The sequence below is a fragment of the Jaculus jaculus genome, chromosome 22 (assembly GCF_020740685.1).
Source record: "Jaculus jaculus isolate mJacJac1 chromosome 22, mJacJac1.mat.Y.cur, whole genome shotgun sequence".
Taxonomy (NCBI): Eukaryota; Metazoa; Chordata; class Mammalia; order Rodentia; family Dipodidae; genus Jaculus; species Jaculus jaculus.
Genome location: NC_059123.1, coordinates 5974938 through 5988061, shown reverse-complemented (window position 1 = coordinate 5988061; position 13124 = coordinate 5974938). Strand labels below are relative to the sequence as shown.

At 38.6% G+C, this 13124-nt stretch overlaps 1 protein-coding gene across 8 annotated transcripts in view; it reads left to right on the top strand.

Annotated features, from left to right (window-relative positions):
* The window catches only part of Sox5 (SRY-box transcription factor 5), an 896761-nt gene that overhangs the window by 844997 nt on the left and 38640 nt on the right, over nucleotides 1-13124 (top strand). For all 8 annotated transcript variants that reach the window (XM_045139445.1, XM_045139444.1, XM_045139447.1 and 5 more), the window contains one exon: nucleotides 10870-11047. In XM_045139445.1, coding sequence (XP_044995380.1) covers nucleotides 10870-11047 — 178 coding nt within the window. The remainder of the gene's footprint in view (nucleotides 1-10869; nucleotides 11048-13124) is intronic.

The window sequence follows — 13124 nt, the reverse complement described above, 5'->3', positions numbered from 1 at the left end:
TGCCTCCTGAGTGCTGGGATTAAAGGCATGTGCCACCACACCTGGCTATATGATGGAATTTTTAGTGCCAATTCTCATGCAAATAGCGCCCCCATTTACCTAAAAATGATAGTTCTGATCCAATTTTGAGAGAATGGGTAATTCTGTTTGGGTCTGATTTCACTTGTCTTTTCCCAGTAGAATTCATAGACTTGCCCCAAGTTAGACTTCTCATCTATTACCTGTGGGGACTATAATTTACATACTTGCAACAAAATTAGTGAAAGGGAGGCCAAACCTATCAAATGGATCTCATTGGAAACACTACTTTTTCAACGGAATTTTAAGTGACTGGCCTTTCCTGTGCTCTTCCCATGTTTTTACTAGCTTGAATGTTTGTGTTCTTATAATTCAGGAGTATGAATTCATCCCTTAGTTATCACTACTTGGGATTTAATTTCCACCATTTAAACTTTGACCAGTTGCATTTGTTAATACAGTATTACCCAAGAGAATGTTTCTCTCTAGGGATGCTTTTGAAATCAGTAACATTGTTTTTAAGGGTTATATAGTGAAATTCCGGGCTTTCTTGGTACCAGATTATTGTGTAGAAGTGAAGTATTGAGAATTTAACTTAAAAAAAAAATTAAAGTATGCTTTAAAGCACGCTTTCAAAATGTTGTTGAGTCCTACTCAAAAAATAAGACCCCCACAAAACACAGTTAATAATATACAACTTGTTCTAAATGCAATATCTTCTCTTAGGAAAGGAGAATGTTTTGTTTTGGAAGGAAGGATTGTCAATCTGTTCCCCGCAATAGACTTCACATTTTGCTTGAAACAAGCAATATGTCTCTTCACTGGGTTATATATATTTTTTTTAAAAAATCGTAATGAACTATCTTTTTTATGGATGAATAGTCTATAGTTACTTTCAGAAGATACATTAAAAAAATTGAGATTTCTTTAACAAAGCCTTTGAGCACCTATTATATGTTGCCACCCATATTAGGAAATAAAAGACTAATAAGCAACTCTTTGCACATTACAATCGGAAACAGATAAATAGGCCAGCACATAAGACATGGTTCCTAATAACACGGAAGTAAAGAGGATAGTTTCTGGCATAATTGGGAGGGAGGGGAGTTGAAAGAAATGGCATCCAGGAGGTGTGCCATCCAGAATAGCAGTGAAGGACAAGAAAAGAGCTCCTGATCAAAAACACGCAGGTATGGAACAATAGGATGGGTGCTACCTGAGCTGGGAAGAAAGAAACGTAGTTGACCACAGTGTCTTCTAGAACTTTCTGAGTGAATTGAAGAAGAGGATGTGAAAATAAAAATGTCTAAACATAAGGTCCATGAGATAGCCCAAGCAGCGTAGTGTTTGCCATACAGGGCAATTTTGGTTTTTTTTTTTTTTCTTTCGTGTAATAGATGCTGCAAGATTATCTTCCTCTGCCTTCCTTGTATGCCAGATAATCCTCCAAAATAGCAGAGAAATACCTGATCTCTGCCCAGAAACATTTAATATCTATCTACTTATCTATGTACACACTCACATATATACATGTGCATGTGAATTATTATGAATTATGTGTATTATTATGCACTACGTAATAGATTATGTATGATGTATACTTTCTATCAAAATGTATATATGTACCATACATGCATATAATGTGTATGTTATATATAATTTTATAGTTGTATAAATACATATGTATGTGTATTGCATTGTTTTCTACAGTAATCAATCAAGAAGACAGATCATTTTATTTGATTATCTAGTAGATCCAAGCAATATTCAAAATAAGATAATGTTATAAGATTTTGATTCAGTCTGAACAGTATGATCAAAACTCTGTGTAATATTGTCACTGGCATTACCATATAAAATCCTTTATGCTACCCAGACAGTGAAGTATATTATTCTTGTAATGTCATGGGCTGGGAAAAATTAAACATGAAGCATTACAGCCGAGTTTCATGACACATTAATTACTTTAATTGACTATTTCTTAAATGAATATCTGATAAATTAATCTTGCCATTCCTCATGCCTCATGACATGCTTAACTCAGTGCAGACACTTCAGAATCATGATTCTGTGAGAGCCTCTATCCAAAGTCAAGTTCACTAGAATTTAAATCAACCTCTTACCTGATGTTCAACTCTCATCGTTTTCATTTTTATTGGGATTTTATTTCACTTATATTCTGAAATTATTAACCGAAGTATCTCAGATATGTTGAGAAAAATATTTTGCCATCGGATTATGACATAAAAAGGAACCTTAACTGGCATTCTGCTAAATCACCATCACCTCTTAGAATTCTCTAAATACATCAGGTTCCCCCTGGTGCCTGTCAGGAAGCCAAAGAATGCCTTAATCCTTCTATTGACGTTTTCATTAAAATGAAAGGGATGTGTAGATATCAGCTGTAAATCACCATAAGATGGCCAGCATTTAGACAAACAATTATTCAGATTCAGCATGTGCTACCCATCTTATGGGGCATATCCTTTCTTTTAAATTAGGACAATATTATATGATTTTAGCTGTTAACAATTATATCTTTGACAAAACAGGCTAACACTTTTGTCTTTTTAAAATATTTCCACTTATTTGAAAGAGAGATAGATAAAAAGAATACAAATAGAGAGATTGGGTGTGCAAGGTCTCCAGGCACTGCAAATAAACTCCACGCACAGGAGCCACCTTACACCTCTGGCTTTACTTGGGTACTGGGGAATCGAACACAGGGCATTCAGGCCTTAAAAGCAAGTGCCTTTAACTGCTGAGCCATCTCTCCAGCCCTACCCTTTGTCTAAATTTAATGCTTCTTTTCCTCTCCTACAACGAAAGGAAAGATTCTTACCTGATGTGATGACCTCAGGAAATTATGAATTAAATTAAGAGGGAGCCTCTCACCAAGGAGTTCTTGAAAATGGCTTTGTTAGCTGAGAGCTGAGAGAGCAGGGAAGCCTTCCAACCTTTACCTCTAAGGACATCAAGAAGAAAAGAGGGGCTGGAGAGAAGGCATAGCAGTTAAGGCACGTGCCTGCCAAGCCAAAGGACCCAGGTTTGATTTTCCAGGATCCACATAAGCCAGATGTACAAAGTGGTAAGTGCGTCTGGAGTTTGTTTGCAGTGGCTAAAGACCCTGGCACAGGCATTCTCTCTATCTGCTTCTGTCTTTGTCTCTTCCAGATAAATAAATAATTAAAAAAAAAAAAAGAAAGGAAAGGTGGCCATGGTTCCAAAGATTGATATGAACTGTGGCATCCACATGGTAGAAAAATTCACTTGGGATTGGAATGCTAGAAGAATCCTCTTAGCAAGTGTGAAGGATCCTGTTTGGTTACTCACAAGTCAAAGTGGCATTTATGCTGTGGGGATTACATACATGGTATACAAATATAAATAATTCTTAAGCACTTTAGTAAGAAATAGCGATGAGAATTTATCATGAGTTGCTTTGATGAATGTCAACTAATTAGCATGTAAGAGTTAATGCTTAGTTATGTTTCAGTTACGTTTTCTACAGGCAACAATGAGTGATGAGAAAGTTGTTATGCCAAGAAAATTGTACTGATTATTGACAAAGAGCCCTCTGTAGAGAAAAGTTTTTAAAATTACTTGAGTTGTGATGATTTCGCCATCAACAATATAAAATAAATGCTGGTGTGATTGGTATAGTCAATAATATGAGGCATTGCCCTAGACTTTCCTATCCTTTATTGATCTGTTTCGCACCTACCTTCATGTCTGTTTTACACACACACACCCATCCATCCTTGCTTAGGATTCCATTCCTCAGAAACAGCTCTCATTGAAGTCTCTCTACACAGATAAACACAGCAGTTAACTGTCCTAACTGCCTAACAGTGATCACAGTGGGCTTCTCGGAGCACGGGGGGTTGTGTCTCTGAGGGCGCACTCATGCAGTACGTGAGTACTGGAAATCAAGCCTTTCATTGAATTGCTACAATTAATGTTCAATGAATCATGTGTGATTATGCCTCATGGGTTGTTTTCTTGTGATGGTCAGTCTGCTTATAGCTAAATGACTCGTAAGACTCTAGAACAATCATAAACCCTTAGGGAACCACAGGTAACTTTTGAAAAGAAATTTTGATCCTTCTGATTATCTTCCAAATATTTCATTTTCCTTTGCTTCAACATCATCCACTATTTGCTTTTGACTTACTTTTAAAAAAAAATACTAAAAACATTTTATTCATTTATTTGAGACAGACAAGGAGAGAGAAAGAGTGATAATGGGTGCATCAGGGACTCCAGGCACTGCAAACTAACTCCAGATGCATGTGCCACCTTGTGCATCTGGCTTACATGGGACCTGGAGAATTGAACCTGGGTCTTTAGGCTTCACAGGCATACACCTTCACCACTGAGTCATCTCTCCAGCCCTGCTTTTGAATTTCTTTTGTTTTTAATTTATTTATTTTAGAGAGTGACGAGGAGGCAGATAGAGAAAGAGCATGCCAGGGCCTCCAGCCACTGCAAACAAACTCTGTGCATGCACCACCTTGTGCATCTGGTTTACATGTTTACTGGGGAATCAAACCTGAATCCTTAGGACTCATAGGCAAGTGCTAAGCCATCTCTCCAGCCCCTGCTGTAGATTTTCTGAATGATAGATTATCCATCCCTTCTGGTGGTATTTCTTTTTACCTCTCTAAGTCTAAAAAAGTCTGCATGTTCTAATTGTTTTTATGATGTTTATTTTGGGTCTATTGAGAGAACTATCAATTCCTTCTGTAGAATCAATGGAGATGTCTGTACATTCATTCGTATCTTCAGCCCCAGGTTTGGCTACCACAAAGCACAGGGGTGGCAGAAAAGTTTGATATACATGGCTTCTCTTTCTTAAAGCTTGCTTTGTAAAGCTATACTGCTCAATGGGCTCCATGTTATGTGTGTGTGTGCACATGGGAGTCCATTTCATCATCTGACAGCCTGGTAGACCATGACCAGTATCTTTTTTTTTTTTAATTTTTTTTGTTCATTTTTATTTATTTGAGAGTGACACAGAGAGAAAGAGGCAGATAGGTAAAGAGAGAGAGAGAATGGGCGCAACAGGGCTTCCAGCCACTGCAAACGAACTCCAGACGCATGTGCACCCTTGTGCATCTGGCTAACGTGGGTCCTGGAGAATTGAGCCTCGAACCAGGGTCCTTAGGCTTCACAGGCAAGCGCCTAACCGCTAAGCCATCTCTCCAGCTCCAGTATCTTTTTTTATAACTTGTCTTCTAGTAACACAGGAAAGAAGCAGGGCCACAAACTTGTTAATTTCATCATGAACTTAAGGACTGATTAGGTTGTGGCAAGAAGGCATTATATTTTTTCTGTGCGTAGAGGGACCAAATTTTTTAATTCTCCTAAAGTACTTTAAAAGCTTTTGGAGATTTGCATTAGGTAAGAAGAACTGGCATGACTATTAGTGTCAATTCTTGCTGCTCTGTGCTTCTTCTTAACCTCTTGGTTACAAAACTGTTAATCATTTTTTTAAAAGATAATAGCAATCACCTACGTGTGATGAACACCATAGGACAAAATAACCATCATCACTATGATGTTGAAACTGTCTGGTAACCAGAGGTTATATGAAGTTGAGACTGAAAAGCCATGCACACTATACTGGCTCATGTTCCAAGTGATCTCATCAAATGGTATTGGTGACACTTAACTTGCTCTTGTCTTCCTCTTTTCAGTAATACTTAGAAAATTTTGCTGTGAAGAATGTCTGTGAGTGGCTTTTCATCCAGTGTAGTAGGCAAAAGGGCATTGCATTTAATATTATTCTATACATATGTATGGAAACTGAACTTGTGCAGTGTACCTTTTAAACATATTGGAAATAAAGAAGAGGCAAGGTTAGGTTGAAAATAATCTAATTGAAAATGTTGGAGTGTCAGAAGCTAAAATAAAATTGATAAAGGAGGGGAGAAATATTTAAAAAGGAAACAAAATGTTGCAGGAAATGGCACCTGGCTCTGAAAAGTATTACATACAAATTAAGGCAGATTTTATGACATATAAGAGTAAGTCGTCCCCACCACAGGGCAGCTGGCTTCTCTAAGAACTGGAGTTCTTCTGGGTCTGCAGTATACCCAAGGAATGAAAATATCTGGAGGCATGTATACATGTGTAAACGCATGCAGCATGCCACAGACATTGGCTGAGAATAGCCAATTCCTCAAAAACAGGACAGGTCCCGCAGAGGGAGGCAAGAGGGGAGGCTCTCAGTAGGGTTTCCAGCATGTTCCTTGGCTGGAGGCAGAAACCGAAACCATGAGTTTTATACCTAGGGAGAAGGAAACTTCTCTTCACCATACCAGAGTGGGCAAGACACAGGGTGAGAAGGGGAGGTCTCTGCTTCCTAGTGGGAGGCTGGTGCCCCGGGTCCTTAGCAATGACACGATGCAAAAGGCAGAGGCAGGAACGTGTTAGAGGTAGACAAATAGCCAATGGCAGGGCAGGAGACATTGTCCTCAGTGAGGATGGCAAGATCATCTCCAGACGGTGAAAGAAATCAAGGCATGGGGAAAGGGAAAGGCCACTTGGGATGGCCTGATGGGGGAGACAAGAGAGAGTACAGCAGAGAAGTAAAAAGGGTGACCGAAGAGAGGCACTGCCATTGTGGGGCCATTCTACTGCAGACAGATTGACCCTCTCAGTTTTGGAGGAGACCAAGAACACAGGCGCTCAAATCACAAGAAGCAAGAACTATTAAGGTCTATCTCAGAGGCCAGCTGTCAGAGGAAGGTTGTATGCACAAAAAAAAAAAAAAACATGAGTTCTTTGTCTTGCAGATTTCAAAGCAAATTTGTTTTAGTGGGGAAAAAATTTAATATAAGCCACAATTGATATTTCAGGAGGTGTACTTTCAGGTTTCTCCTCTGTTTTCAGATGTGTGGTTAATGTACATAGGCTGTGTTTAAGTGTGCGTTTGTGCAATTCAGTGCATTGGGTCGTGCAATTCAGTGCATTGGGTCATTAAATTAACAAGGAAAATGAGGAAAAATATAGAAGTATTAACGAAGAACAAAGGGCATTTTAAAGACATGAATTAAATTGGTGGGTGCTATTTGACTACCTTTTAGTCAATTAAACTCAACAATTCAAATGCAAAAGTATTGTGGTTTCTACATTGAAGCAAGGGTCTCCACGTGTGGGACTGAAATCTACTTTTAAAGGAGTCAGGCATGTGTATGCATTAAGCAAAAGTGTATGAAGGAAAAATAAGGAAGCCAAAGGAGAAATGAGCATATTGCACTTAGCTAAATAGCATACGACTTGCATTTAATGGCAATGAGGTCTAATGGTAGCATTAACATAGCAAAAATACATCGATCAAAGAATTCCTGGAGCTTTCTGCCTACTCAGCAAGACACTTCATGACATGAATCCAAAGGAACAATAAAAACCTAACACCTGTTCATGAAGGGCTCGAGCCTAGGTCCTTTCTAAGACATACAGTAATCTTGGCTAACCTACTAATTAAGTAGAGAGTTGGTACCGGAACCAGGAAGACGCCCAAACTCGTCGGAACTATGAGAATCATCGTGAGATCATTAAAGCTCTCCTTAGATTATATTCCATGGAGTGCATTTGATGGACAAGTGGAGACCTTTTCCCTCCCACGTCTTTTGATAGAAAGGCCAGGAAGCACTCTTCAATCCAGTATCCTTGTAATATTTCTTTCTGGTTTCACCACTCTGGCGGACCTTTCCTAACCTATAGTAAAGACGTGTTTCCTTTGGGTCCCACAGGGTAGCAGCAAGGCGGGAGAAGAAAGAGAGGGAGGAGAGGGTGAATGTGATCCCAAGCAGAGCAAGGGTAGGATAGTAGCAGGGCCTGTAGCATCCAAAGTCCTTGTTTAAGGTAATCAGATTATTTCTTTCATCAGAGAGGCGGAGTTGCAGCATGGCTTAATAGTGGTTAAAGTGCCTATGAACCTTAAGGACCAAGGTTCAATTCCCCAGGACCCACGTAAGCCAGATGCACAAGGTGGCGCATGAGTCTGACATTTGTTTGCAGCAGCTGGAGGCCCTGGAGTGACCATTCTCTTTCTCTCTATCTGCCTCTCTGCATCCCTATCTCTCTCTCTCTCTCTCTCTCTCGAATAAATAAATATTTTTAAAGTACCAAACTCTGAAATACCATGCAATGAGTCAAAATTATTCATCCAGTTAAAAGTGTAAGATCATGCATGTGAGTTCTTATTAAATACAGCAGTAGCCTGGTTACACAATGGAGCGGAATATAAAAGGGCAAATTTGAATGACATTTAAGTCAACTCTGGAATTGTCAGCTTCGGTATGTCCTTGGGGCCTTGCACTTTTTGGCTTTCAAACACGTATGGTGCCTTGAGTGAGGAATACTGAAAGCTCTGATGGGTCACTTGCTTTCAATACTCACCTTTCGTGCACATGTAATAGCTGTTAGCGCTTCAAGCTCAGACATCTGACATTTTGCTTCATGGGGTACTCCCAACACCCTTACTCTCCCTGTGGACACACACTTACACCCCATTCTGGACTCTGGGGAAATACTCCAGCCATGTCTCCCATCTCTACTGCACTGTGATGTGAAAGATCTACTTTTAATTTCTCTAGGCTTTCCCAAAAACGTTTGTAAATGTTGTCGGCCCTCTCCCAAGGAGTTTCAGAACAGTCCCTAAAGCCACAGGTTTCACATGGAGGTTAGATGCCAGAACAAGATGTGGTGGGAAGAAAAAAAAGTAATGACCGTCATATGCACAGTCCATAGTCAGCCGAGACCCTCCCAGCAAGTTGGTATATTTAGACCCTCATTGACAGGGAAGATAGAGATTCCAAACTCTGAGGCCTCTTTTCATCTCAGTCACTTTTATATTCGTTTATTATGCCTAGAGGTGTTTCCAGTTTTATTATTTCCAGATGATCTGTCCCACCCCCCAAATTTTAAAGACTAAGGTCACATTATATACCCAAAACATTACCTCCCTGTGGTATGGAACTTTTGGAAGCCAAATAAAACTTTCTAAACAGTGTCTCATGATAAGCCAATAACTCACCAACTCCAGTGCCTCAGAATCACCTGACAACACTTAATGACCCACATGTCACCGACACCTACCCTCAAATATGTGCAGTGAACAATGTGCCTTGCAACAAATTCCCAGGTTCTAATGATGGCGTCAGCCTGTGGACACTTAGAGAAGGATTTATTCATGCCCAACTATATGAAAAGGACACAAGATTCCTGGGTAGCTGACGATCCTGGCACCACACAGAGTGTTTCTGAACAGCTCAAGCTGCACATTTCAAATTAAATAATCTGGCTATAATTTTGCTTATATAGTTTCCCAAGTGCCAAAATAAATTTCTCTAAGTTATATGTTGGGTCAATCATAAAATTATTTTACTTTCTATCAAGGATTCTGTGAATGTATATGTAAATATAGCATAGTGGTTATTTGACTTATTGTGTATCTCACATGATACCAAATTGCCAACTTTATCTCACCAATATTCCAAAAAGCTATTTTTTTTCTGTGAAACACAACTCAGAGCTGAAGAAGGAAGTTATTAGAGCAATTTTCCCTACTCCACGCATGGGTTTCCTGAAGATTCCTAGACATTGAATAGTTATAGCCTAGTAAGTCACTTTAAAAGCTTAAGGTTGAAATCACTGTTGTTATACTATTTTGCCTTTCTTTATAGAGTGATTTATCTCAATAGTTTTTGATAAAAAATATATTTAATTTTGTATTGATCATTATATATGCTTTCTTCTGTCTATTGCCCTGTTTGGTTAAATATAATTTAACTTAATCAAAATTTCCTGCTATTGGTAAATATTTTATATTCTTAACTTGCAAAGTAGTAGCTAAACAGAAAATGAATATTGATTCTATGCTAAGAATCCCTGCAAAATTGGATTTAATACAAACACTGCACAAACAGTTGTCACAATACTCCAATTTCAATCACAGAAAAAGAATAAAATAACATTATTTGTAATAATAGACAAATGATCTAATGCTAATACTGTCTGATTCTTATATAACACAATTGAAATTTCAGTGTTATTGAATCCATAAATATTATGCATGAAATCATATAAGAACTAATGTGGAAAAGTATAAAACTGAGCTAAGCTTTTCACACACGGAATAATATGAAGTCACCAACCATGTTATATTGATCCTATACAGATAACCATACCATGTATAAAATACTCCCAGGAAAATCATTAGCACTATTCTGAAATTTAAAGACATATCATTTGTTGGTTATATACTACATGTTACCATAACATTGGAAATGTCCATTTTTACTTGTAAATTGAATCTGTATGTGAGATCTAGGGAGATAATTGATTTATTAGAAATTTAGAAATTGTCCTTTTGTAGTTAATTTGGAGTTCTCATTTAAGCCACACAGCCACTAAAGTTCCCCACTGTGAATGGTCCTGGGACTCTACCAGCACACAGAGCAAAGATATTTGAGATACAACCTCTCTCCTTCAAAAGTTTAAAATAAAATCTGATAAACAACAATTTTATATGAACTGTGTAATGTCTCTCTCTAAAAATGAAGAGCATAAATCATGCCTTTAAAAGAACATTTCACCAGGTCCCATTGCTCATCTTCTTCCTGTAGATGGGTAGGGGTACTTGTATTTTCTGTTGTACATTTGAGGCTTTGTAATATGCAGTTGACAATGGCATTATGTCAACAGCTAACCAAACACTGTCATGTGCAGAGTAAACGTGAAGATTGTTTCAGGGAATGGCAGGCTGCATACCTGTGTTATGCTAGACCATTCTAGATCAACCTGTCCTTACTACAGCTCATGTTCTAATGGTCATTGCAGGATGAAGTGGCGCAGCCACTGAACCTCTCAGCTAAACCCAAGACCTCTGACGGCAAGTCACCCACATCACCCACCTCTCCCCACATGCCAGCTCTGAGAATAAACAGTGGGGCAGGCCCCCTCAAAGCCTCTGTCCCAGCAGCCCTAGCTAGTCCTTCAGCGAGAGTTAGCACAATAGGTAAGTTCTGTTTCTTTTCTTCTCGTTGATTTTTGGCAGTTGAATGAAATCAGCTTGGATTGCACTACAGCACCCATGGCGTGTGCTAGAGTTTGAATGTAAGTTTCTACATACGCCTGCTTGAAACACGCAAGTGAAATTTCCAACTGAGGTCTCAGTTCTAATGCCCCCTAAGGTCGAACTACATCTGCTATGTTTATAGATGTAACTTAAGTCTTGTAGTTTATGACTAGTTGTAATGAGAAATGGTTACAAAATGTTGCTATTATGTAGGTGAATTACCTTTTCTGTCACTGAAATTTATTTCAATTTCTACGCTGTGAATGAATGTAACACTATCTGAATCAACAATCACCCATCTGAATATGAAGTTCATACTGTCCCATTTTAACTGAAAATTCCTCAACCCATGAGAGCACTGTGAAGAGAGTTACCCTTGCAACTGAGGTAGAATTACCAAACACCAGGAATACTTTTAGAAGTTGACAAAAAATTTCAATTATATTCATAGTGGTATATACAAATTAGAGTATGCTAATTTAATACACATTCATTAATGAGTTCAGTACTTACATACAATTATGAAAACTCTAGCATAGCCTAGTGCCTGAGTAGTTCTTAATTTACCTGGGGAAAGTTATCCCCCTGTGCAGATAAATAAAAGCAAAATCTACTATTTTTAAGTACAGATAACTATAACCATGTAGTCAGAGAAGAGTACTGAAATCTATTTGGGAAGAACCTAGGCAGACTGAGTTGGAGATAGATAAAAATAAAATATTTTAAATATTGCTATTTATTTATTTGACAGAGAAAGAGTGTGATAGAGGAAGAAAGAGAGAGAATTGGTGCACCAGGGCCTCCAGCCACTGAAAACAAACTCCAGATGCATGTGCCTCCCCTTGTGCATCTGGCTAACATGGGTCCTGGGGAGTCAAACCTGGGTCCTTTGGCTTTGCAGCTAAATGCCTTAACCAATAAGCAGTCCCTCCAGCCCAAAGATAACATTATTTACACCAATATTTGAAGAAAAGATAGATGGCTGGGCAATCGAGACTGTAATACTTAGTGATAAACTTCTGAGGAACACACTGATCAGACAAGTCTTGAATGACACCATGGTGGTGACGTGATAAAAGATTTGAACAGGATGAGATTGGACACTCTTGTAGGGAGTTCTGAGCTTTCTTCATTTAGCAATGTTCTTAGGACCTTAATGTGTGAGCTACAGGATGTCTCAGTAGTTAAAGGCACTTGCTTGAAATCCTGCTGACTTGTGCTCAATTCCCAGTGCACATTTAATGCCACACACATACACACAAATGGTACAAGCATCTACAGCACCAAGAGACTGATGAGCTGCACCCCCCCCCCCCACACACACACACATTTACTTGGAAATAAATGCAATAAATATTTAAAACTTTAAGTATACTATTGTCAATATAACAATTGTGAAATCAGAAGAAGCGTTGCATTATAGGGCATGAGAGCCCTATAGTTTCATGAGAAATAATCAAGAATAAAGCAAAGAGGAGGGTAGATGAAAGAGGCATTACCAAAAAGAATGACATGCGTTATGCACAGTAAAATTTATCAGGTAGGTTATAAGTTGGAGACAGAAGAGTCTAGGGTTTGAATTTATGAAGTGATAATGATTGTGACCTCCCCTTAACTATGAATGAGAAGAACAACATGAAACAGAATTTGGTGGAGAGCATAAATATGAATTTTAATATGTGTAGCATGTGGGTCACAAGAAAAGGTGTAGACGTTCATCAGTCTGATGTGTAAAAGCAATGCTAGGATTTAAGATGTTGAAATTATTCCTGAGCAGGAACATTGTACCAAAAAAGAGTGATTCTGGTAAGACATGAAGAATCATGGGTGCTAAGTATTATACTAGCTGTTGGGTACAAAAATCAACCCAAAATCTCACCTCTTGTCATCTATTATCTGGCAATTTCTAAGGGGGCAGCCCAGCTACTTATCGGTGGCTTAGAATCTGCCACATGACTGTAATGAAGAAGTTGCCTTGAGCTACAGCCACCTGTGGACTGCTCTGGAGATGGATGAT